Raw genomic sequence first — 26,979 nt, forward strand, 5'->3', positions numbered from 1 at the left:
AGTTGTATACTTGGGTGTGTGAGAAAAAACATTATTGTTGACTTATCAAAATTTACCTTAAGTCCTGCCACATGAGCAAATATTTCTAATTCCTTTTTAAGAGCACAGGCTGTTCCCTCTTGTCCATTTAACATAAACACCATATCATCTGCATATGTATTTGATACTCTTCGCCCTCCCCTCGGTATCCTTTTATCTTTACATTTTTCCGTTATCTATCTGCCATAGGTTCCATGGAAGGGGCAAGGGGCAATGGAGATAAAAGACAGTCCTGCTTCGTCCCTCTTTTTATCAACACCCTTGAGGAGTCCAAATTATTTGTTTGAGCCATTGATTCATATTTCACATGTAACTGAGATATCACTGACAAAATATTTTCTCCCAAATGGTATTTCTTCAAAACCTTTATCATGTACCCCCAATCAAGGCTGTCAAAAGCCTTGAACATATCTAGGGAGAGAACAGCTAGTGGTTTATTTTGTGGAGTGTGATAGATAATATTAGGTAATCACTGAACAGGATCCAAGATGTGCCATCCTGGAATAAATCCAGTTTGGTCCAAGTGAACTAACTTCAAAACTACAGCATTAAGTTGAGCAGCCAGTATTGAAGTAAAAATCTTCTGGTTCTGATTTAATAATGTTATAGGGCGATAAGACCCAACCCTTCTTTTATCCTTGTTGGGTTTTAGCAACATCACTGTACTAGATAAAGACCACATTTGGAGAAGGGAGCCATCAGACCAAATAAGATTAAATAGATGAACTAGGTCTCGTATTAGCAACTCTTTAATTTTTTTTTATAAAAAGAACTTCCCAGTCCATCTGGTCCCAGAGCTTTATTGTGTTTAAGTGTTTAAATCTTCAATGGCAGATAAATACCCTTCTATTCTTCTAGGTTTTTAAAAAAACTGTAATCCACGGATGCTTTTGTTTTTTTAAAAAACCTATCTCAATATTGTGCTATCTTGAGTTTTTACGTTATTGTTCTTAGATTTTTTTTAAATATTGTAATCTGCCCTGGAAACTTAAGAACACAAACTCTATTTACAAGCATTTATATACCACTTAATATTTCAAAAAAAATTAAGTCACACTACTATTGAGCTCATTAATATGAGCAAACAGATATGGAGGGCTCTACTGACATCAACGGCCATTAGCAGGCTGTAAGCTTCCTATGAACCTGAGTAAGTCTGTAAGTAAGTAAGCCTTGTCTTTGACACCAACCAGTGTTCCTGCATCACATACTGAAACAGGGCAGATGGTGATGTCAGCCAGCCCAGGAGCACCAAGAACAGGTATTGCAAAAGCAGTGGGCAGACGTTCTGCAACATTCAAAGAAACATAGTATGACATGAATATAATTAAGATCAAGACCTGAGAGATTTTAATATATTTAAAGCTGTGTTTAAGGGAACCTTTTAAATATGGAAAATAGGAACTCGAGTTTCCATGCTTTAAAAATATATATATATATTTACCCTTTTTTGCTACAAGGCCCTCAAAACAGTTTGCAATTACGTAATCTAAACTGTATCATAAAAATAAGAAGAATCACTAGCATCGAAGTGATTCATGTCCTTTATGTCCATAATACTTAAATGTTAGATACATTCTATATTTTATATCAAATGTCTCATTGTCATAACCTGAATTTATGCTAACTTCATTCACTGCTTTCATATAACTTCCTTACAACATTGCAAACTGAACACAATAATTAGCTATTCCAAGAAACTCATTGTATACAATTAATTGACCTAGGCTGCAATCCTAACCATGTCTATTCAGAAGTAACTTCTACTGAATTACCTGGGAGTGAGGTTAGGACTGTAACTTTAATAACTTAAAAGCAGGAATTCCATTATTTTGACATTATATAATTTTGTACATCAGCACACTGGGAGAACTGAACAGCTGCCTTATTAGCTATGTTAACTGATCTAAAAAGGATCTGCTGTTGGGCAGGTCATAATTTTGACCAGTACAGAATTGGATTGTCCTGATGTGCAACCTATACTCTGGACAAGAGGCTACTGTGAGGACAGAATATGGAGAAACTGACTGGTTCCCCATCAGAAGGGGTGTGAGACAGGGGCGTATTTTATCACCCTAACTTGTTTAATCTATACGCTGATCATACGGAAAACGGGACTGGACCAAGATGAAGGAGGTGTGAAAATTGGAGGGAGAAATATCAGTAATTTAAGATATGCAGACAATACCATACACTTAGCAGAAACCAGTAATGATTTGAAGCGAATGCTGATGAAAGTTAAAGAGGAAAGCGCAAAAGCAGAACTACAGCTGAATGTCAAGAAGACTAAAGTAATGACAACAGAAGATTTATGCAACTTTAAAGTCGACAACGAGGACATTGAACTTGTTAAGGGCTATCAATACCTTGGCACAGTCATTAACCAAAATGGAGACAATTGTCAAGAAATCAGAAGAAAGCGACTTCCCAGGAGGATCCCTACGCCTGTGCAGCCTCTGAGACGAGCTCCGTCTTGGATGAAATTTATCCAGATTAAATTCAGTCAGAAGGCTCTTTTCTGACTGGGAATAATTTCTTCCGGTTAAAGAAGAAACGTGAGATTTCCCACATAGCTTTGTTTTGATTGTTGGAGTCTGGAATTCGTCAGAATTGTCTGTCTTCCAGCAGCTCAGACAGAGCGAGGATTTTTATGCTAGCTCAGCTGGATAAGTGACCCGTTTTTTTTTATACGGACTAACAGGCAAACATCCTCCTGTCTACATTCATCATTTTCTTATCTATACAGCTAAAGAGATTTGTCAAAGTAACAGCAATTGAGATAACCTAGGTGAGGTAAGACTTTCCTTTTTTTATTCACGGAACTAAGGGGGAAGAAAATATAAATAGCTTATCTTTTTTTATTATTGCAAAAAGCTGACATGGAAAATAGCATTTTAAAGGTTACAACGGACGGGAGATTTCTGATTGGAAGAGATAAGAAATCTTTTTGACGTATGGCTGGGACTATTTTTTCTGATCTACTTTTTTTTTTGACGAATCTGCTCATTCTGTCTGCTACTAGCTATTTCGACGCTGTGAACTAAAGCCGTTCTTACACTTCCGGGCAGATAAGAGATAAGGGCTGTCTAGCGTGTGACGTTAGTTTGTTGGAAAGATTAACTCCTTTGTAACTGGTTAAAGAAATAAGCTGCTCTTTGTTTGGGACATTGAAAATTGAAGGAGTTTTGTTCCTTTGGCTTTAAGAATGACAATTAAGAAGATCATGGATGTACAAGAAGGGACTTTATCTTTAGACATGTTTCAGAAAATAATGAATGGGATTAACTCAATAAAACAAGAACTGAGAAATAATAGACAAGCGTGGAGAATTGAATTTCACGAAATGAGACAGGAGCTGAAAGAAACTCAGGATTCCATGAGAAAGGAGAATAAAGATAGATCTGGAAAACAAAAAAAGGATGAAAGAGAAATTAAAGGCAAGGTTCAAACTATGGAGATTGGCTTAATTATGGACATGAAAAAAGATTTGGATTTTCTGGCTGTGATGGATCCTGCAGACAAATATTACAGTTTGGAATACAGCGCTGTCCCTGAAGGAATTGAAGAGATTGGAGATAAAGATATTATCGGTTCCAAAAAATTCTTGGACTGGAAGGATTTGATGGAACTTGAAATGGAGAAAGTTAACAGAATTAATCCCTGTTTTGTGTCAATGGAAAAACCTTCAAGAGATGTACTAGTGTATCATGTGGAAAAGAGGAACAGAGATGCGGCTTTGCAACAATACTTCAGTGATACATTTGGATTTGATGGCAAGAAAATATCTGTGATGGAGGAAATTCCTATCAGACTTTTATTATATGACTATGACAGCAAGATTTTTGGGTGCGTAAAGATGGAAGATGGAAGATGGACCAATATGGATAATGACAGAAGAGCGATTTAAAATTACTGGACTTTTGATGAGTTGGATTAATTGACATGTTTATTTAGAAAAAAAAATTTGATTGACATATATCTCAAGGATTGGAAACTTCTCTTTGACTTTTTGTGGAAAATTAAAATGATATGATGTTAATGAGATTTGAAACCAACTAAGATAACCGTTGGAGGAAGGTGATTTTATAATCTATTAAGAGATAGGTTTGTTATATATTATAGATTTATAGCTGAACTATGACAAATCGGAAGTCAATATTCTTTCTTTTTTACATATATATATATATATTTCTTTTTGTATTGTACTAGTTATTGATTTGTGTTGTTTTCTTTTTGTATTGTTTTGGTTTTGGAAATTGGAATAAAAATTAATTGAAAAAAAAAAAGAAATCAGAAGAAAGCTAGGTCTGGGGAGGGCAGCTATGAGAGAACTAGAAAAGGTCCTCAAATGCAAAGATGTATCACTGAATACTAAAGTCAGGATTATTCAGACCATGGTATTCACTATCTCTATGTCAGTGGTTCCCAACCTTTATGAGCACAGGACCCCCTTTATAAGCTGAAACATTTTTGTGACCCCCTCCCCCCAGGAAGGCAGGCTGGATGCCAGGAAGGAAGGGGGAAAAGCAGCCTTTCTTTGCAGACTTGCTTCTTTTTGCTTCACAAAAAGCCCTCTCCTCTCATTCTAAGTAAGGGCGTTGCCAGTAGCGGCAGTGCAAGGAGACAGGAATCAGTGATAGTAATCCCCTCTTCTTCCTGGTAGCTCCACCCTCAGCCTCCTTTGGCATCTGCCATGTATTTTATAGGCAGATGCCTGCCCTTAGTGCACCTGAAAGACGCTCTGGCGCTTCAGCAAAAGGCCTCCCCTCTCGTTTGAAGCAAGGGGGAGGTGTCATCTGCAGCGGCAGTAGAAAGCAGACAGCGTAGAAGGAGTGAAGACTTTTTAAAAAAATTAATAAATAATTCATTTCTTTACTGTTCATGGCCCACTCTGGATTACTTCGCAGCCCCCCTAGTTGGGAACCACTGCTCTATGTATGGATGAGAAAGTTGGACAGTGAAAAAAGCGGATAAGAGAAAAATCAACTCATTTGAAACGTGGTGTTGGAGGAGAGCTTTGCGGATACCATGGACCCCCCAAAAAGATAAATAATTGGGTGTTAGAACAAATAAACCAGAACTATCACTAGAAGCTAAAATGATGAAACTGAGGTTGTCATACTTTGGACACATATTGAGAAGACATGATTCACTAGAAAAGACAATAATGCTGGGGAAAACAGAAGGGCGTAGAAAAACAGGGCCAAACAAGAGATGGATTGATTCCATAAAGGAAGCCACAGATCTGAACTTACAAGATCTGAACAGGGTGGTTCACGACAGATGCTACTGGAGGTCGCTGATTCATAGGGTCGCCATAAGTCGTAATCGACTTGAAGGCATATAACAACAACAGAATCAGAACTTAGGAAAATTAAAATAAGCTATTTTTAAAATGACTGCCAAAAGCCATTAAGTAGCATTGTCTTGATTTTTTATTCTCTACATTTATTTATTTAGAAAGATTTATAAACTGCTTCATCAAAGGGTTCTAAGTGGTGTAATAAAAACATAGACAAAACACAGCCGAACTGCAAGAAATGGTCATGCAGCATACACAGGAACAGATGGCATATATTACGCTGTCTACTCTTAATGATTCCTGGGAAGGAGTGATAAGTGCGTTGGAAAGTCTCCCGGACGAGACCTCAGTATGACGTACATCACAAACAAACTACTTCAAGAAGCAGAACACCGACAAGAGAAAAGTAAACAGAGCAACAAAGAAAACCCGGAGCAGAATGCGCAAGGACCGATGGCGTATGGAGTTAAACGTTGCTACAGATGCGGCTCCACAACTCATCTACACAGACAATGCCAAGCCGAGACGAAAAGAAGATTGCAACAAAGCGAGAAAGACCCGTTTAAAGTGCATGTCGTTGGCACAAAAGACAAGGACAATGAACTAAATAACACATCCTGGGCTGTCGACTCGGGAGCAAGTCATTTTCTAGTAAATAATGAGAAACGGTTTAAAAACCTAACCCCAACAAAGAACCAGAACGTTTAGTTGGCGGATGGAAGCTGTCGCAAAGTTGAAGGGGTAGGAGTGATATATTTAAAATGTTTAAAAACGCTAGTTACAAATGTGCTTTATGTTCCCAGTATGGACAGAAATATTATGTCTGTAGCCAAGTTAAATGCTATGAATTATGTTGTTCACTTTGACAAAGGGAAATGCACAATATCTAAGGGGAATAAGATTTGTGTGATAGGAAAGTTCAAAGAAGCATTGTTCATAGTAAATGATGAAGCCCCACAACGTGTAAACACAGTAAGAAACAAACAAAAGCATGAAAAATGTATACACTTGTATCATAGAAGATTGGGACATGTAAGTTATGCTACTCTACTAAAAACAATGAAGCATAGTGCAGACTTACAGTTTAAACCTTGTGCGCAGTATGTAGACTGTAATATTTGCAGTGAATGGAAGTCAACAGCAGCTCCCATACACAAAGAAAGGCTAATTAGCACGCAACGGCCATTTCAGTTAATCCACATGGATCTGGCCGGTCCCTTTAAACAGTCAAAAGGAAATGCAAAGTTTTATTTTGCGTTGGTTGATGACTATTCGAAATACGCGTTTGTTTACCTATTGAAAAACAAAGCCGAAGCCGCAGGGAAGCTTCAACATTTTGTTGAATGGGTAGAGGCGAGATTCAAAACTAGGATAGCTACACTCAGGTCGGATAGAGGAGGGGAATTTCTCTCCTCAACTCTGCAAAATTATCTTTACAGGAAAGGGGTAAAACACGAATTAACAGCTCATTTTTCACCCCATCAGAACGGGGTGGCAGAGATTTATAACAAATATTTGCAAAACACTGTGAGAGCAATGTTAGGAGACTCTAAACTTACCAGGGATTTCTGGGGTGAATGTGCAATTTATGCTAATTTTCTGTTGAACAAGGTATATAAAAGTACTGTGGATTGTACACCTTATGAAAAGATGTTTAAAAGAAAGCCATATCTCAATCATGTAAAGAAATTTGGAGCAATATGTTGGGCATATATTCCCAAACCTCAACGTAAAGGCAAACAAGGTCCGAGAGCGTTAAAGGGTTACTATCTCGGCTTTGAAGGGGCATATCACAGAGTCTGGTTAATGAAAGAAAAACGTTTACTTGTGTGTAGAAGTGTTAAAACGCAGGAGCAAGACTGGGAAGACAGTACACAACATGTAGAAATACATATAGATAGCACACAAAATGAGCAACAGGAAATAAACATTAAACCTGATCCCCAGGAAGAGAGGGGAGGGGGAATTGTAGAAACTGCAGAAACTGAAGTTAAACAAGAGGCAGAGGATAGAACAGAGGAATGTCAGAATGTTAAAGAGATAGATCAAAACATAGCACAGACAGACAGTCCAGAAGTACCAATAGTTGAACCTACACCCATACCAAGATCATAAAGAGCTAATCTGGGGCAACCTCCAGATAGATTCAAAGTTGCTACTGTAAAAGCAAAACAGAAACCCAAAACACCAGCAGTAAATCAGGATGGGGAAGATGACTGGACAGAACAAGATTATAAAATGTGGTTTGCAATGCTAGACGGAAGCAGGGCTGATATGGAACAATTTGATGACCTGATAATCGACTGTATATAAGTAAACTAAGTATGATTGGAAACTGTAAAACTATGAAGTAAATGTGACATGAAATGAAGACTGCATGTATTCAAACTGTATTACTTATGAGTAACAAGACTGCTGTAAATATAATGTATCATATATGTAAAATGTACAATGTGAAATGGATTATGTAAAATGTAAAACTCGAACAGCAGAGCAACAGCATCACCCAACATGTGAAATGAGGTGGGGGCTGTTAGCTCATGTTTAGCTGAGTCATTCCACAGGTTGGGAATGGGTTAAAATGTTAACAATTAGTGAAGGACACACAGCTGCACCAGATCACAGGGGATGGCTATAAATTACGTACAGATAGAGCCAGGCTGTGTGGGGGGAAAGTAGGAGAGTCTTATGTTGGTGTTTGCATTTGTTGACTGCACTTTGATAAAGTTTACGTTACTGGCACGAAGCTGGACTGTGTCGGAGCATTTTATTCCTGTTCGCCGACTTACTTGCACTGTTTTGGCTGTGAACTTCTGTGTCCTGTGCAGCAAGCTAATTCTGCCTTGCTGGGGCAGGGCACAAGAGCTCAACAAAATATACACAACTATTTAAAAACAACATACATAAATAATTATCATCAAAACACAGGTAAAACCAAGGAAACCTTTAAAGCAAATGTTGTTATTTGCCCGCTTTAAAGCAAATATAGGTGACTCAATTATAAGACTAGGCAGGTTTCTTTGAAATAAACGTTTTCAGCAGTCTAAAACATTATAGCAAGGGTGCCTGCCTAATGTCAATAGACAGGGAGTTCCTAAGTATAAGTGCTGCCACATTAAAAATTGATTCCTTGCAAACGGAGAAAGAAATTATGTGGCACTTGTAAATGTTTCGCAGATCTAAAAAATTAAACGGGCACATATGGAGTAATGTGGTTCCTTAAGTAAACTGATCCCAAGCATTTATACCTATATACCAATAAGGAAACCTTGAACTTGGCCCAGTAACAAATCAGCAGCCAGTGCAAATCTTTGAGCACAGGTGTAATGTGATGACAAACTTTCACTCCCATCAGTAATTATGCTGCAGCATTCTGCACTAGCTGCAGTTTCAAGATCAACTACACAGAAAGTCCCACATATGAAGCCTCACTCACTGTGTAACTGATGAGTGGGGCCTAGTTGCAGTCGGAGGCGAAGCTGCTGCCTCCATCTTCTGTAAGGGCAAAGTCACGCGTTGCGTCTATTACGCACGCGCGACGTGCAGCATGAGGGGGCGGGGCTTAAGGGCCTATTTAAGCCCAGCCTCCCTTTCCTACCCCCTCTTTGCTCACGCGACGTGGACGGTGAGGGACAGAGCAGCTGGGAGACGGAGCTGCAGAACAGCAGTTTTTTGCGGCGCAAGGAGCCTTTTGTGGGCTGATTTTGGCCTCCTTATTTCCCCATTAGGGGTGTGGGCTGCAGGCAGGGTGGTCGCGTGCCTGGAGGAGCGGCTGCGGCTGGAGTGTGCCTTGTTAAAGGGGCCTACTCAGCCAAACGTGGCTGGCACACGCACACACGGCTGGTGGGGGAGGGAGACGCCTGTACTCTCCAGCAGCACCACCTCAAGGCTGCCTTGGCAGCCAGTTAAACAAGAACTCAACACAATTATAATCTGAATTACACAATTAGATTCTATTGAATATAAATAAATTATAGGTGCTGCATGGCTTATGATTAGGGGTTTTATACATTAAGCAGTGTCTTTAGTTTAATAATAATATTGGTATTGCATTGTTTGACACTGATACTGTTTGTGTATTTATTGTTGTGAGCTAAACTGCAATAGGTTAATTTCACCACACAGCATTTCTAATAATTATTATTTCATAATTATAATTATAAGCCAATGACTGGGAATAAGGGAATCACACATACAGTCATTGGGTATAATATTAATAATAATAATAATCATAATTATAATTATAAGTCGGGGTGGATTTAAAGCAATGCCACCCAAGAAAGGAAATGGTGTGTGTGAGAGAGGTCCCCTCATAAAATGCAGGCCTTTGGGCATTTTTAAATTACCCCACCCATACGCCTGGGATAGGTTTTTGTGTAGTGGTTGAGGTTTGGACTGCAACCCTGGAGATCAGGGTTCAAATCTTCCCAATAGCCGTGGGCTGCAGGCTTAGAACTAATTACGGGAGAGGAGGCTGCACAAGCCTTTCCAGCCTCAACAGGCCCTATTCCCCCCCCCTTTGGTTGCCAAGGCTGGGTGTGAGTTCAGCCTAGGTAGTTCAGCAAGACGGTGAAGGATGTGGTTGACACATTGGCAGCCTCTCTTGGCCATTGTGCAGGGTTCTTTGGTTAGGCTTACGGCCTTTGCATGACTCGGGCCTATATTAAGTTCAAGGTACTTTATTCTATTAATTTTATTACATGGTGGCTGCTTTGGGGGGTGCAGAGCTCTTTGGTTAGGCTTCTGACTTCCTGCTAGGTCCAGGAATATATTAGGTTGAGGTAGCTAATTTTATTGTTATTATATTACATGTGGCCTTTGTAGGGCCGGGTGAGCCTTTTGGGCCTTTCAGTCTTCAGATTTGGATACTAATGGTGTGCAGAGATGACAGGGTTTGCTAGAAAACGTCTACATCACCATAACTTAGATGACAGTGATCCTTTTCCACGTGTCAGTTACACATTCCTTGTTAACTATGAGATAGAAGTTGCATTTATTTGAATTTGGTCTCATATCAACAACAAAGCATATGGCATTTGTTATATTCAAAGAGGAATATGTAAACTTCTGCAGGGAATTGAAGGTCTAGCAGATGATAATGTGGCTTGATGGGTGGATAGGAATAAAGAGGAAAGACAGGCTACCTATTAGGCTCTTATCCTCATTTCTAGGATTTTAGACCTTACTAAAACAGGGGGTGGTCTTGACAGGATCTTAGACTATTGTGACACGGAAGCTGCCTTTTAAGATTCAGGCAGACTCTTCATTCTTTCTTGATGATTTTACAACAACATTTCTGATATCATTTACCTGCAACTTTTACATTGGCATGTCTATTTTAATATGTAGGATATCAGTTACTTGAAATCAATATAGCATGCAAATTTTGCAATTTGAACACCTATTCTGATTGGTGCTTTGGAAACCCCCTAGGAAAAAGCTGCAGTGGGTCCAACTATTGGTGACAGCAGCATATCCTCAGTCTCTGTGCTTTGGGGTAACTGGGTTAGCTGCAACAAAATAGTAGTTCGTAAGGTGTACTTACTCATAAATGATTTCCTTCCCTTTGCAGAAGGATATGTGCAACAGTGAGATAAGAGGCAAGAGGCCTTCAAAGGGGTAAGAAGAAGCCACCAGCATAAGCTGCTCAGGTTAGACTCAAGTTAGACTCACGGTACTACAAACTTTGTTTGCAGGCTACCCGGTTTAAGGGGAGGTTTGTCTGTGTTATGGTGTTTTCCCCTGTTGGTTTCACAATCCCATACTCGAATTCCCAGCTGGCCTTCATGGCCTCCAACTCCCGGCTGGCCTTCATGGCCTCCAATCTTCAATCTGTTTTAGTTATGGCGGTAATTGCCAGGGACGGAGTGTAACCTTTCTGGAATTCTTCCCTATAGTGGTGGCTGTTTATTTATGGGCCGAGACGCTGAGGAACTCTACGGTCCATTTTTGGTGTGATAACATGGCCACGGTCCATGTTATCAACTCCCTTACATCTAGGAACGCCAGGGTTATGAGCCTTGTCCGGGCTTTTGTTCTCCAGTGCCTGCGTTTCAATATGCTTTTTCGGGCACAGCATGTTCCTGGCATTGACAATAGTTAGACAGCCACAAAAACGCCCTCCCCCGGCACCTGGCTCCTCGGATGAGGAGACGGCGCCGCCATGGGCTGCCATCTTGACGCACCTGGAGGCTTTAGAACAGCTGACTCACTCGCTATCACTGATCAGCTCCAATCAGCAGGAAAGGTCAAGGAAGCAAGTTATAAGACTCTTCTCAGTGGCTAACACACTCCCCTTTCATGCTGATTGGCTTATATGATGCTGGAGATAGGGACCCTGCTGGGAAAGGACTTCCCTGGACTGGTAACCCATGAGCCTTGAAAAGTCCACCCCCAGCCTGGCAACCCAGTGGCCAGAGCAGGCCTGGCAGCTCACCTGTTCCCACCAGCGGCGCAGCCAAACCAGCAGCGGGGCAGTCCACCACAGCTGCTGATGTCACTCCAGTCTGGGGTGTCGCCCCCTCTCCTCCAGTCCCTATCGCCGCTATTGGCACAGGGGGAGCCACTGGCCCATCACTCACCATCTGGGTAGAGTCTCAAGAGCGTCAAGCCTCGCTAAACTCAAAGCAAGGATATTACTGTTAGCCCCTTGCCTCTGCCCCACATTTGAGCCACCTGGAGCCTTTGCTTTTGTTCGCTTTGGCCTGGTAGCCCCCCCAGTGGAAGTCCCCGGAGTGGCTTCCTGCTCTGAAACAGGCCGTGATAACCCAGGAGCCGGGGTTGGTGTCACCCTCCCCCGCTGTCATTCTTAGCAAAGGCAGGTGGTTTTCAGGATTATGCAGGGGACTTTAGGGTCTGCCGCATGTTGGCAGGGTGGGCTAGGGAGCATCCTGCCACACCTGATTCCCGTCGACCTATTTCAGTCGACATTTTAATAGCCTTGAGTGGCCAGTGGGACAAACTGCTCCTCCAACTATGAAGCCTTCCTATTTCAGGCAGTGGCCCTCACACTGTTTTCTGGTGCCTTTCGAATTGGAGAAGTGGTAGCTGGCTCCAAGCGAGACTTATGTCGTCGTGCCCTTCATTTGGCAGATATTACCATGGAAGGGGGTTGTGCTTGCATAAATCTGAGAAGGTCTAAGATGGACCAGAAGGGTAAGGGACGACGCGTCAGGTTGGCCCCATCCACAGTGCCTGCCCTCTGCCCAGTGCGGGCTTTACAAGCATTTTTGGCAGATAGGGGACCGGGGGATGGATATTTATTTACCCATGCAAGTGAGGTTCCCCTCACAAAATACCAGTTTTGGGCATTAACAAAGCAAGCATTGCATCAGCTGGGGTTGGACCCCTCACAGTTTGGAACCCATTCATTCAGAATTGGAGCTGCTTCTACAGCAGCAGGTATTGGTTTTCTCCAAACAAGAGTACAGGCAGTTGGACGTTGGTCCTCTGGTGCCTTTAAGGGCTACATTCGCCCCTTTTAGAGGGCTTGGGAAGGCGGAAGCCTAATACGTTTTATTTGTTTTGACAGGTTGCTGGACGGGGAGGGAGCAAACGTGCATCCTCATATGCGGCCACAGCATGATCTTCTGGGCAGCCCGGAGGGCAGCGAGGTCGAGCATGGGCTCGCAGCTGGGCCTCAGTCGTTGGGCTACGGTACAGTGGCTTGGCCGGCGAGGAATGCGTTGGGAGGGGCTCCTACCCACTCTGTTCCAGCAGGATGTAGTGCGGACAACCCCGCACGTGGTGGTCATTCACCTGGGTGGTAATGACCTTGGTTTGCTGCAGGACAAGGCCCTCAGGGTTCAGGCATGTAAGGACATGCAGGTGATAAGGCAAAGGTGGCCTTCGGTACGTCTGCTATGGTCAGACTTGCTCCCACGTAGGGTGTGGCGTGGGGTATGGAATCCATGGGCGCTCGATAGAGCACGGAAGAAGGTCAACCGGCATATTCGGTTGGCTCTTCTTGGGCACGGGGATTTAGCCATTCCGCATCCCCATATTCAGCATTCAGAGGTTGAACTATACAGGGCCGATGGCATTCACCTGTCTGATGCAGGTAACGACTTCTTCCTGAAAGACCTGCAGAGGTGTCTGCGAGAGGTTCTTCTCGGCAGTGGGGTAAAAGGGGACTAAATAGAGATTTGTCCCCCTTTTTGTGGCGGGAAGGGAAATAGGTAAGGACAGCTAGGTGGCCCCCTTAGGCACCTTTGGAGGTGATTGGCGGTTTCGGAGGCCTGTCTGTCAGAGCTTTCCGGCTTGAGGTCAGGATATGGGCTGCCTCTGGAGCCAACTTATCTCATCTACCCAAGGGTTATCCGGCCCCGGGTGGGGATGACGTAGGAAGGCCCCCCTACTCACCTACTAGGTGTGGCCTGGGTAAAGGTAAGCACATGGGCTTGCCCTTCCTCCGGCAGGGGCTGGTCGCCCGAGAGCTGTGTGGCAAGATACTTGCTTATAGACAGTTCCCGCACCTAGGTTTTCCTTCTGCAGGTCACTTTAAATTGGGTTTTTGTTTAATGTAATTTAATAAAGTGGCCCTTGTTCAACCCAAGCTGACGTCTCTGTGTTTTATTTCGCCCCTCGACTGCAAAGAGTGCACTGCAGGAATCCATTCTTGAAGGTACCAATGCCTGAACTATTGTTCAAGCTATCCTGGTCCAGAAACCATTACAGCTTTATGCCAGCAGAAGCTAGTACAATAAAGTCAGGGGAAGTGACACAAACACTACATAGCGTAAGAAGTCATAGATATTTATAAGGTTTTGATACACTCATTTATTCTAATCTTGCTAGGATATTTTAGCAGAGTTTTACTAATGTATGCTTGTAACTATTAATTCATTTTGGTAGCACAGTAGTACTTACTTCACTAAATCTAATCTGTTGTTGATTGCAGCCCAATGAAGAAGTGTAACGTTTTCTTTATCTGGTTGCCGTACATCATAGCCTGCTTCCACCAACTCTCGACAGCGTTCATAAATGCCATACCTTGAAGAAAAAAATTCATTATAATAATCATATACTTTGGATTAAGATACAGCAGATTTGAATAATATTTCATTTTATATATACTCTCTCTGCAACTTTAAAAACATAGGACACAATCCATAAAAATATACCAGAGGGGCTCCATGAAGCTCTCTTCCTTTATTCTCCCTTTCCCAGATGTTCCTTGCTGTACATGCAGTGCAGCAAGCTTTAGTTTATTCAGTCTACCCCTCATATACTTCCCAGGGTCCCAGCTGTCAAGTCACATCTGCCCATCCTAATCAATTGTATCAGTAAAATCTGAATATATTTTCAATATTTAAACCAAGATCAGTTTAGAGTAATAAATTAATCACAGTAAGCATTTGTATCTTATGATCCTAGTGGAAGTCTCATATTTTATAGTTTATAAATACTTTAGTAAATGGAGTGATATCATAGTCATACTCAGAGCAGACCCACTGAAATAAAGGCAAGGTTACTTGCCCACTGTTTCAATGGTTCTACTCCAAGTAGAATAAACATAGGATACCACCAATGTTTAATTACCCACAACTATATTTCTGCTCTTTAGCTACATTCTCATATAAATATGTACACAGACACACACAAACAAATATACCTATGTGTATACATACAAATATTCCACTGTAAGTACACCAAAGCACAAGTAAGTCTCAAATGGTTGCACCCCAGGCGCAAGGGGAGTCATATCAGGGAGAGGAGTCAGATGAGGACAAGGTCCCTGGGGGCATTAGAGGGGGGACTCGGCCAGCCCGCAGACTTCTTCGGCCAGCACCTCCATCGAGGCAGGTCCCACCCCGTCTGCGAGCTCCCTTCTGAGCTGTTGGGAAGCAACCTTTGCATGCGCCAACTCCACCCACCCAGCACTTCAAACGCTTCCCCGCCAACCAGCTTCCCGCTCTCAGAGGTTGCGCCATCACCTAGCGAAGCCCCACTGTCAGATGGGCCGTCGGAGGCTTGCCCCCCCCTCACCCCATGCGAGAAGAGAGGCTTTCAGAGAGTGGAACTTTGGTGGAGCCGTCATTTATGTGCGAAGACCTTCCCTACTTAAGCAAGTGTCCACCCAGACTCTAGCACTGAGTCAACTCCCCCCACATGCTGCAGAGACTGTTTAGGTAGACTAGCTAGGGAAAGTAGTGAGTCAGAGTAGACAGGTTTATGAAGCGCACTGCTTTGGATGTAACCATCACACTAATAAAATGAGAATTAAACCAAATCTCGCCTCCGTCTCGTGTCTCAGACTCTGGGCAGGACATAAATACTTCACAGCAGCAGAACCATGAGTACTTCAAAGAATGAAAAGGAGGTTCTTCACTTGTGTATACCACACTAAGTATCCTAAATTGTTATAGAAAAATCTTGTATGACTCCATACTACATCCTCAGTTTAGACAAACGGTTTTAAGGCTTATTTTTAAATGTCCAGATGCTGAAATGTTCACCCTGCATAACTAAGGCATGAAAAATAATCTAAACCTTCATTGTCCTATAAGTCATTAATTTTGAACTATACTATTAACTATGTGGGCAGTTTTAGCTGATTTAGGGAGAGAGCAGTAGAAAATTAGTGCTTGGATATTATAATACTGTTGCTATTTTTAGACAGAATATTAGATGGTGCTCACTTCCAAGTTTCCCTTAAGCATAAAATGAATTTTGCCAGTATCTTAAGGAAAACATCATCATTTATACTTCCCTGAAAGCTTCTTCTAGCTATTATCCAGTTTAACTTACAACCTGAAGTTGGATATCATCTTCAACAGAATCTTGGAGGCAGAAGGAAGATATCTATTCAATCATAGCTAATTTTCCTCTCTCACTGTCTTATAAAAAATGAGTTGTCGCATTTATAAGATAAACTCCTTTATTCCAATATTATGGCTATGGAAAGAACAGTATGGCCATGTTGAAGTATATGCTCCTCTTTTCATGGTACTGAATTTCAGTGCCTTGCAGTTTGTTCTGTCTCTCTCATAACCATTTACCTTGCTCCTCCACAAAACTGTTGATTGTCATGAGACAGAATATGTTATGGTTCACCCCAATAAGCAATTAGCTGCAACTCCAAAACATAAGAAATGAACAAATCAAGAATTAGACAGGTTTATCATCACCCTTTGATTGCTAAAAGTAACACCAGTGCTTTTAATTTTACCTCAACATTTTAGATGTACAACTTAAACAGGCATATTATGGAGTTATTAATTATTCTTTGAGAAGAAAGCAGCAAAACAAGAAGTAACATTTTACTATTAGAACTTAAGATCTTCACTTATCTCTGTACCATTCTTCTTACTATTTTTATATGTATCCACTTTAATAATTCTCTCAAATTATCTGAAGAAGCATTCCCATTATCTGTATACTTACTATACTTCATCAATTAAATGATTGTGGATACGATCTCCTGTAGCCCAACAAAAACATTATACTAGTTTCCAGTATTTAGCAATTAAATACTGGATTTAGCAATTTGTCTTTGCTTCTGTCAATAACTGAAATAATTCACAATCCCAGCTTGCAGTCTTGGTTTTTTTGAAAGGGCAACAAAGTAATTATTGATGTAGGAGGAGAACATTTGTTAACATCTTTACTATCTTAATAATGTATCCACAAAAGAAAAGGTGTTTAGAGACTAGCCCACTAAGTATATATACACACATGGGTAGAGGCCACTGCCTTGCATTGATTTTCATTTTTCAAGCATCATAAAATGCACTGTCAGTGAATCACTGTTACAGTAGGGCCCCGCTTTACAGCGCTTTGCTAATACAGCGGTCTCAATTAGATGAAATTAGACTAAAGCCCCACTCATACGGCACTTGTTCCGCTTTTACGGCGGTTTTCAGGCATCGCGCGCCATTCTATTCAATGGGTTCCGCTTTACAGTGGTTTTCGCTTTACAGCGGGGGTCCTGAACGTAACCTGCCGTATGAGTGGGGCCCTACTGTACTAAAATTCTCTATAATATTAATGAAAAGGAATGTTTTAACCAACTTTCTAGGCCATATGTCTAGATTTCATTTATCCATGTAATTAACACTTGGGTTTGTAATTAGTTGATTATGTGAATGCTTGTGGCCATAAAACGTCAGCTACAAAAACACAAGAGATCTCCGGTTGTTGCTACACTCTTCATCCTCTTTTGCTCCTGGCAGGGCAAAACACCCAACTTACACATTATACCAGCAGCAATACTTGTTGGCATGACAAAAAAAAACCCTCTATGGATGGCTCTCTGCATAGGTAGCTGCTTGCATTAAGAGATACATTGCAAGATAATCATAACATCTGAGAAATGGGAGAAAGCAAGGAAAGAGCTGCAAGATCCAGAACCTCATCCTCTATTGTGTTTCTGTCATGTAGAACAAGAGTCATCAATATATCGCCGGAAGGCACCAGTGTGCCAGCCTATGGTGTCTGTGAAAGATCTCAGTAAATATTCTCTCAAAACTCTACAAGGCACAAGGGGCTGTTTGCTCTTCCTGTTTAGTTCCTGTTTGCCTGGGTTAGTCTCTCCTACATTGAACATACTCCCTTAAACAAGCCCACATTTCACTGGATGCCAGGAGTGGACACCTATGCTCCCATCCCTTCTGAAAAGAGGAGAGGTGCAAACAGCTTATATTTGTGAGCAAGTGCAGCACTGGCTGCTGTAGGTGCCTTTCCCCCCATTTTTGTGGTCCCCAGTTCCCCCCACCTTTTGGGGTTCATGTCTCTTTTTCTGGTCTATTAGATTTGGTACCCATTTTGTGTTATGCCACCCCCACACTGCAGTCATTTTATGACTGGGGCACATGGCACTTCCTGAGAATTTTATGTGTCCACAGGCCCGAAAAGGTTGACATAATCTGGTGTAGTGCTACAGCAGCTGAATTTCTAGACTTCCTCCCTGCTTTCACAGTTTCACAGGAGATAGCAAAAGCTGCTGCATTAGGAGAGTAACACAGAAAGAGCAAATAGTTGTGGCTGCTGCCTTTCTAGTGTTGAGTATCTGGCAGTAAAAGGACAGTGGAAGGAGTGGGCAAGCAGTGCAGAGAGCGGGTGCAATATTATTCAGAGTCTTATAATATGGCAAGTAAACCCTTAACTCTGTGATGTTTTTATTCTAATTATTTTAATACCCACATGTCTGGTTTCCTAAACTGAAGCTACTAACATGCAAGCAAGACTGAAGTGTTTTCATATACATTTTTTTCCTCCATAGATTTTTCAAGAAAAGTATCAGTCCAGAATTACTGTTGTTCCTCAAAATCTTTATGCAATGACATAGGTTTTCATAATATTGTTTTCTACACAGTGTTAATATGGACAAGCTGTCAAATACTTACTGTGTAGCTTTGACGATATCCCATGTGCTATAATCATCAATGTGACTTTTGCGCCCAAGAGATTCATTGTATCCATGGGTATAATGTGCTTGGGGCTTGATTTCCTACAAAAAGAAGTTTTATTATACTCTTAGATTCATTTTAAGTTTCTACAACAGAAGAAGAGCTCTGCTGAATCAGACCATTCATCCATCTAGTCCAGCATCCCGTTTCCCACTGTGGTCAATCACAGCAGCGCCTGAAGCCAACAGCCATCTGCTGTTGTTATTCCACAGCAGCTGGTATTTAATGGCAATGTGCCTCTGAACCTGGAGATGGCATATAACCATAATGATTATCACCCATTGATTTTTGGAAAATCTGAAGCTAGGAAGCAGCTGTTCTAAGCTAGTTTAGTGTTTAATGGGCTGGGGACCACCAGTGAGCCTTGGGTCACTTTTATGTAGGCCTCGGTGCCACAACCTACCTAGTGCCTCCTCCTCACTTGCATGATCCACCCCCTAGCCATACCATAGCAGTTTGGTTGGAACAATGCTGGCACCAGCAATTCCTTGCATTCTGAGAAAAGATGGCCAGGAGACACAGACATTTGGGGGAGTGGGCAGGAGGGAAAGAAGGACTCCCTTGACTGAGGGGAAAGAGCTAGAGGAGGTTTTGAAAGAAATCAGAAAATGAAATAGTGATCATTTTTAATAATTATATGCAAATAATTATAAAACTGGAAAAAGAAAAGGGAAGAAAGCTGTTATAGGAGTAAGAAGTGAATATAAAGGTAGCAAGGAGGAGGAATGAAAGAAAATGGAAGATTGGTAGGGTGGGGAATAAGGTACAAGTTGAGTGTGAAAGGAAAATGGGAAAAGAAATAATAACAGATGGGTAAAAATACTTTGTGAGGCATATGGGGGGGTGGAAAGGGAAAAATACAAAATAAAAGTTTTCTCTACTTAGAGCCTCTAGATCAGCAAATCCTGTCTAAAATGGGGAGACTGTCACAACACCTCCAGAGCAAATGTCTGTACTTAGCTTGAGAAAAGCTGAGCTATGGAACTCCTTGCCACAAAGAAAACACTGTGACAAAGAATTTAGCAATCTCCAAAGATGCATTAAATATCAGAACAAAATGATGTCAATAATTGCCAGCTGATTATGCCAAACTCTGCCTCCATCTGCCACTATTTTGAGACTGGCTCTGCTCCTGAAAATTATAGAGTAAATTTCCACCATCTTAAAAGGGACCTGGGGATAGAAAGTTTGAGAATCCTCGACCTTGATCAATCATTTCAACAAGTCCATGTTAATTTCAGTGCAGTTGACACAATTTCAGGTACAGGTTTTTAAATAGAAAACTATGGCAGTAACAACTAGAAATAACAGATAAAGTATTTATAAACAATTGCAAGTGTTGACAAATGAGAATTAACAGGCCCAGATTTAGCAGAGTTACTAGCTTTCAGGAAAAACTCCAGAATCCATAGTTGGGAAATACTTCTATTGGGAGCAAGCAAAATGTCACAAAAGCATGGCAAGTTTTCAAGCAAGATGTTACACAAAGCAGGGGCTGGGGGCAAGGAAAAAACAAAAAAGTGTGCCACACTTGTGACATTTTGTGTTGTATCAATTAAGGTATTAACAAACTGTGGATTTTGGATTTTTTTGTTATGGAGCAATAAAACTACCTTGGCTTTTTATGCAACTTTTAGGATACCATTTCAGTTTACCTGAAATAAGTGGTATTATTTTAAATCATCTATTATCATAAGGAAATATACAGTAAAGTGTCAGACACAGAATTTCTTAATCCCTTGCATTGTGTCAAAGCTCTCCAAACTCCCAAGCTTTCTAAGGCAACCTTTCAACAAAATTGGAAACCACAACCAATGCCAGTAATAATTGCACAGGACAGATATATGGAAAAGGTTCCCCAGTATTTCATTAGCCATCCCTAATTTAGGAAAGCTTATCAACAGTAAACTGGGATGTATGGATTTACTAGTAGCAGCCCATGCTTCCCTTACATGCATGCTGCAGTCAGATAACCCAGCTTGTGCTGCTGGCCCAGCAGTTCTGGATAGCTTAGAAAGGTGTCAGCAGTTGAATTATTTGGCAAGAATCTCTACATTTAAAACCCTATTATAGACGATAACGAACCCTTCAGAATGGGAAATCCATCTAAAGTCCAGTAACAAATATTCAAATATAGCTGGGAGAAGTTGCAAGTGTAAACTGCTCTGCACACTGCAAGTGGTAAATGAACACCTTGATTCCATCTCCTAGGAAATGGCAAATACTGTATTGTATCATTTTACCTTTCTTTTTTTTTATCATTAATTTTTATTCAAATTTTTAAAGACAAAAAACAAAACAAAACAAAAACAATTAAACAATAAAATAAAATGTTGACTTCCGATTTGTCGCAGATCAGTTATAGGTCTACAATATATAACAATCCTATCTCTAAAATTATATTATAAAATCACTTTCCTCCAGTAGTTATCTTAATTAATCATCAAATCTCATAAACATTACTTTATTCTTTCCACAAAAAGTCAAAGAGAGGTTTCAATTCCTTGAGAGAGATATCTTTCAATTTTTCTCCAAATAAACATGTTGTTTAATCCATCTGATTCAAATCTGTTAGGCCCAATAATTTCAATACCCATTCTTCCATTATCTATATTAATTCCATCTTCCATCTTCAATAATCCTGTTAAGTCCAGTAATTTCAGTAGCCATTCTTCCATTACCAGTATCCCATAATAATCTTGTTGTCATAGCCATAGTCCAAATAAACATATCGATTAATCCATCTCGTCAAATCTGTTAGGTCCAATAATTTCCATAACCATTCTTCCATTATCAATATTAATTCCATCTTCCATCTTCAATAGTCCTGTTAAATCCAGTGGTTTCAGTATCTATTCATCCATTATCAGTATCCTATGATGATCTTGCTGTCATAGCCATAGTCATATAACAAGAGTCTGATGGGAATTTCCCCCATCACAAATATGTCCTTGCCATCAATTCTGAATATGTTGCTGAAATATTGTTGTAAAGTCACATCTCTGCTCTGGGTGCATCTCTGCTCTGTCACTTATTTGTAGTTAATTCCATAAATTTTTTCTATGTCAAGCCCCATCACATCATTCCAGTCAAGAATTCTGAATATGTTGCTGAAATATTGCTGCAAAGTCATATCTCTGTTCTTCTTTTTTACAAAATGCACTGGCTCATCTCTTAAGAGTTTCTCCACTGTCACATATCTGTAGCCAACTCCATAGATTTTTTCTATGTCAAGCTCCATCACATCATTCCAGTCCAGAAAATTATCCAAGACATTGATAACTTTACCACCAAAATCTTCATTAATTTCTTCAGAGACAACGTTAAATTCCAAACAGTAAACTTTGTTTCTAACATCCATAAACTCCAAATCTTTTTTCCAATTTCACATTTGTTCCAATCTCCAGGGCTTGTAGCTTCCCTTTAATTTTTCTTCTCTCATCTCTAATCCCATCAAACTCCTCTCTCACAGAATCCACTATTTCTTTAAGCTCCTGCGTCATTTTGTTAAATTCAATTTTCATCTCCTGTCTACCCTGTCTCAGGGTTTGTTTCGTTATCTCAATCTCACCCATTATTTTCTGAAACATAATTTCTTCCATGGTCTCAATCACTTTCCTGGTTGCCATTCTTAAAACCACAGAAACAAAAATTATTTCAGCCACAATTGGGTTAATATTCCAGGCTTGCTGATATCAGTGTAGACAATACAGCCTGCCTTATCTCTATGTGTTCAGGAATACAAAACAAACTTAGCTCCCAACATCAAAACAATTAGTGGCGTCGTGAACAAGCAGATTCGTCAAAATGAAATAGACCAAAAAAAATTTTTTTCCCCCTCCTCGAAATAGAAATCCCTCTTCCGTTGGTATCTTTAGAATGCACCTCCAGGATAGCTTTTTGCGATAAAAACAAAGATAAGCTTTTTCGATTTCTTTCCTCCTTAACTTCGTGAGTGAAAGAGAAAAGCCATAACTCACCTAGAAGTTCTTCACAGCTGATTCATTGACAAATCTTTTTTTTGCTGCACCAATTTAAACCAAGTGAAAAAAGAAAATAGAAAGAAGGATGCTTGTTTGCCTGTTAAGAGTCCGTTTTTCTTTGAAGAAAAGATAAACGTGTCGCTGTAATCAGCTAGAGCTTGATGAAAGTCCGTCCGGCATTGCAGTTTGAACCTTCTCTCATAAATAAATGAAATCCAGTCCTCCCCACAAAAACAGGCTTTGTGGTTAATCTCTACATTTCTCCCTGCCCGGGAGAAAATCTTTACCAGTCAAAAAGAGCGTTCTGACTGATTTTAAAGCTGAAAAAGCTTCTTCTGAGACGAGAGCTCGACTCAGAGGCAGCACAGGCAAAGCAACCCTTCCCGGAAGTCCTATCATTTTACCTTTCAACCCATCAGAGCACCAAGGATCACTCAATCTACAATTCCAGACTGTCCTGAGGGCTCCATTTTGCACCAGTGGCAATTCTATCTCACAAGACTGCTAGATCAGCCATCACAAAGTGTGAGGAGCTGAAATAAATTAAAGGAGCAAAAAGTGATAGATGACAGTAAGACAGTATTTGCAATATTCCTGGTTTTAATAAGATACTCCATGAAGCTACTTGCTCATATACATCATCCTCTGTAATCGCAGGAAAGTAATCATTCTAGATGTGGGCTTGTATGTAGATTACTATGGAATCAGAGCAGAAGGTTCTCTCAAGAAGGTTGACTTCAACTTTTTAAGTAGTACTGAGAACTTAGCATATAATGGGGGGGAGCAAATAATATTTAAGAGAGATGACTACATCTCCCATCATCCCCAGCCATTGCCCTTGCCCAGGCCAACATCATCTGGAGGACCACAGGTTCCCCATCCCTGCTCTTTTAAGATTCCACAAGAATCTTCACTGTCTTTCCTGCAAAAGACTAACAGAACCACCTCTCCAAATGTTAAATCCATTAGTCATGTATTTAAACAAGAGTGCTTAACCTGGCTGCTTTTATTTTGGGGAAAAACAGCTATGTGGACTAGGGATGGAGGAGAATATCTGACAAAATCAAACCTGGTACCAGATCCCGAATGAATTTGCTAGTTCGCTATCCCTTCGGAGCAGCACCAATCTCTTGTGGCAGGCCGTGGCTGTAATCAGCACAGATACTGCGGCTGCGACTGAATTTTCCCAAAAAAAACCCTCCCCCATTTTACGTATTTTTTGATAATTAGGATGTTGTGTCAACCACAGGATTTCCATTTGTCCATTATATATTATGAAAAAAAATCATTGTCACCATATAATGCCAAAAAAAATTGGCTATATATGTCTTTAATGTTAATTGTCAAATCATCCTGCAATGTCATGTTTTTCAAACAAGATGTCTCAGAGCATTCTGAATCTCGTGTGGGAAACATTACGATGATGAGACTGACCCACGCTACCCGCCTTGCCCTGCCCCCGCCCCTCTTTCGTTGCTGCTGGCCTGAGCTAACCAAGGGGTCTTTCACTCTCGCTCTCTCTGTGCTAAATGTGTGTGTGTGACAGAATGTGTGTGTGAGGCAGCGGGGAGACCCATTTTGGCTGAGGACCAGGCCAGGTTGGTTTTTCACCCTTAATAGCATAGTGCTATATTTGTAATGGACTTTTAACTTTTTTTTGCTCCATAATTCCAGTGTCTGTTGTGTCATTTCTATCTAAGTACTTTGAGAAAGCAGCCATTAAGGCAGTAATTTTTGGACTTGTGCTTCTGCTGCATGACTTGTACCTCAGCGATCTGATCAGTACCTTCCCCCACTTTAGGACTGGCAGTCTGCTGCTTGGATGCTAAGATGGCTACCTTACTGGGAAGGAAGTTGAGTGGATGGAATAATTGAGGAGGTGGGTGGATAAGAAATTTAAAATGCACGTGATACAGAGTATTGGAGATCAGTAAAGTAGTCAATGTTCATCCTTGCCAAGGTGTCCCACCATTATTCAACTGTTAAACATAAACAACTTTGCATTTGGTTTTCTTTAATAGAAATATATCTCTGTCTCCATAAGTAACAGTATAACATTCATTCCTGCCTGGGTCAGCGTGTTTACTTCAAAGCAGAAAGATATTCTTTACACCTTTTTTGAATACTTCACATAGTAGGTAAATAATGAAAGTAGTGCTCCTTCCAGGCTCCTACGACCTGAAATTCCTGATTATCACAATTGCATTGGCAACTGGCAATGATCCATCCCATATCTGATCCAGGTAAAAACTATCTTACTCATATAGGGTATGTTAAGGCTTCTGTTCCTGCTGTGACTGAGTCCTACAGTGCTATGTGCTGTATGTGAAAAGGTGGTGCATGTCTTTCAGATCAATTTTCCACACAATTCCCTTTCCCTGTGTTTAATTATTTTTATGTGTATATATTTTTTGGACACAAGACCTTTCTTTTTCCCTCCATGTGTGCCTGGGGTGCAACTGTACTCATCTGCTGTAAAAACCTTAAAATGGTATATAAAAGGGTATATATAAAAGGTATGAATTGTGAAATGCAATATTTTTATCTCAAAGCAATGTTTTTTGAGATTTGTAGACACTCTGAAATTATGATACACAAAGTCATTATATGGATAATTGTCATTGCTAGCCTTCCACCCCTTCCCATTACCCCATGCAGCTACAAAGAGACAGCTTCAAAAGGAGCAAAGGCTACATCAGGAAGAGAAGGGGGAGGATCCCTCTGATGTTTCTGCAGAGCTGGAGGAGGAAATGGACCAGGAGGCTTTAGAAGGAGATAATGAGCCATCCACACCAGCAGCAACACCCACCCCCCAAGAGAGCCCACAGCAAGCGAGGATAGAAAAGCCTAACACAGCATCACCACCACCTCCTGACACCCACCAAGGGGAGGGAGTAGCACTGAATCCTGCGGTTCTGGACATGCTGAAGCACATTACCAGTGTCCTCGCAAAGATGAGGGAGAAATGTAAGGGTTTTTTTTCTTTCTGCTCCCCTGTCCCTGATATAACTAAACACAATACTATGCATTATCAGCTACCCTTTGAAAGTCCCTTCATATATTCTGCAGATTCAAGACAATAATGTATTTTTCTGTGTTGCTTGCTTTCATTTTTGGCTTTTATGGGCATCCTAACATCCTAACATCTTTTTAATCCATGTTGCCTTCAATGTTTCACATTTGTCCTCACTTGACCAAACTACATAGAAGCAATGCTGTACACTAAATGTTAAAAAAATTATTTGACCCCCTTAGTGTCTTGCTCTATAAATCAAGGGTGTAATTACTACTATATTTCTTCTAAAAAGTTAGGGATTGGAAGCACCTTATCCAAATTTAAGTTGAATTATTATGACTGCAGTGCTATAAAATTTGTGTTTATGAAACCACAGCCACGAGTCATATATTCTACCATGTGATGCACCAATGACTATCAGATCAATGTACTTTCCTTTGACAACTTTTTTCTTTTAACAGAGCAGCACCTTGTTATTGAAATCAGTATGGTCCACTACAAGCAGGACAAGATGAGGGAAGACACAGACCATCTGCAACTACGCTTTTAATTTTTGTATCCAAAATTTTTTTTGCTTACACTGCTTTTTATACAACTTTATATTTTTTTACAAGCTCCTTTGTTTATAACAATTCTCATGTGAAAGGTTACTTTTTAATTTATTTTCTTTTTTGCACTAAAATTCTTCAGGGAAAAGAAAAAATGTGAGTTTACTATTGCAATTTTATTTTAATTAAAAGTGTTACAGACACAAGAGTAAAAAATGTTTTCATAACTGTTAAATTTCTCGTTTTAATTTCTGAACCTTTGTATGTATTATAAATAAAAATATTCTGTTTCTGCGCACATCTTGTGAATTTCTTACCATATTACATCACAAATATGGATCTCTAGAATTTTGTAGTAAACAATGAACCTTATACTAAATTTTATTGGGGGAGGTGTCGTTGGACAAATAGCCATGATTCTGTTGTCTGGGTTACCAAGTCCATTACATTGTCCAAGTGTGGCCATGTCAACTAAATTCAAATATGAAAAAAGGTGTGAAATAGTCACCATTGGTTCCTGTTAACACTACTCACACACCGACTCTTCTGCATCACTTGCTGCCTCAACCTTTGTCAGCCCCTCTTCTTCTTCCCCACTCCCATATTTGTCTGTGGAGTTGTCTAAGACATGTTCTGGGCAATCACAGAGTTTTTCTTCAAATGGGGGCATATGGTTTTGTGG

The 26,979-nt window shown here is 40.6% G+C and overlaps 1 protein-coding gene across 6 annotated transcripts in view; it reads right to left on the reverse strand.

Annotated features, from left to right (window-relative positions):
- Window positions 1-26,979, reverse strand: part of ZDHHC17 (zinc finger DHHC-type palmitoyltransferase 17) — a 119,051-nt gene that overhangs the window by 82,034 nt on the left and 10,038 nt on the right. For all 6 annotated transcript variants that reach the window (XM_061639695.1, XM_061639694.1, XM_061639696.1 and 3 more), the window contains exons 2-3: window positions 18,688-18,791; window positions 14,210-14,332 (exon numbers count right to left, since the gene is read on the reverse strand). In XM_061639695.1, coding sequence (XP_061495679.1) covers window positions 14,210-14,332; window positions 18,688-18,791 — 227 coding nt within the window. The remainder of the gene's footprint in view (window positions 1-14,209; window positions 14,333-18,687; window positions 18,792-26,979) is intronic.

This window comes from Rhineura floridana, chromosome 8 (genome assembly GCF_030035675.1).
Source record: "Rhineura floridana isolate rRhiFlo1 chromosome 8, rRhiFlo1.hap2, whole genome shotgun sequence".
In the NCBI taxonomy this organism is placed as follows: domain Eukaryota; kingdom Metazoa; phylum Chordata; class Lepidosauria; order Squamata; family Rhineuridae; genus Rhineura; species Rhineura floridana.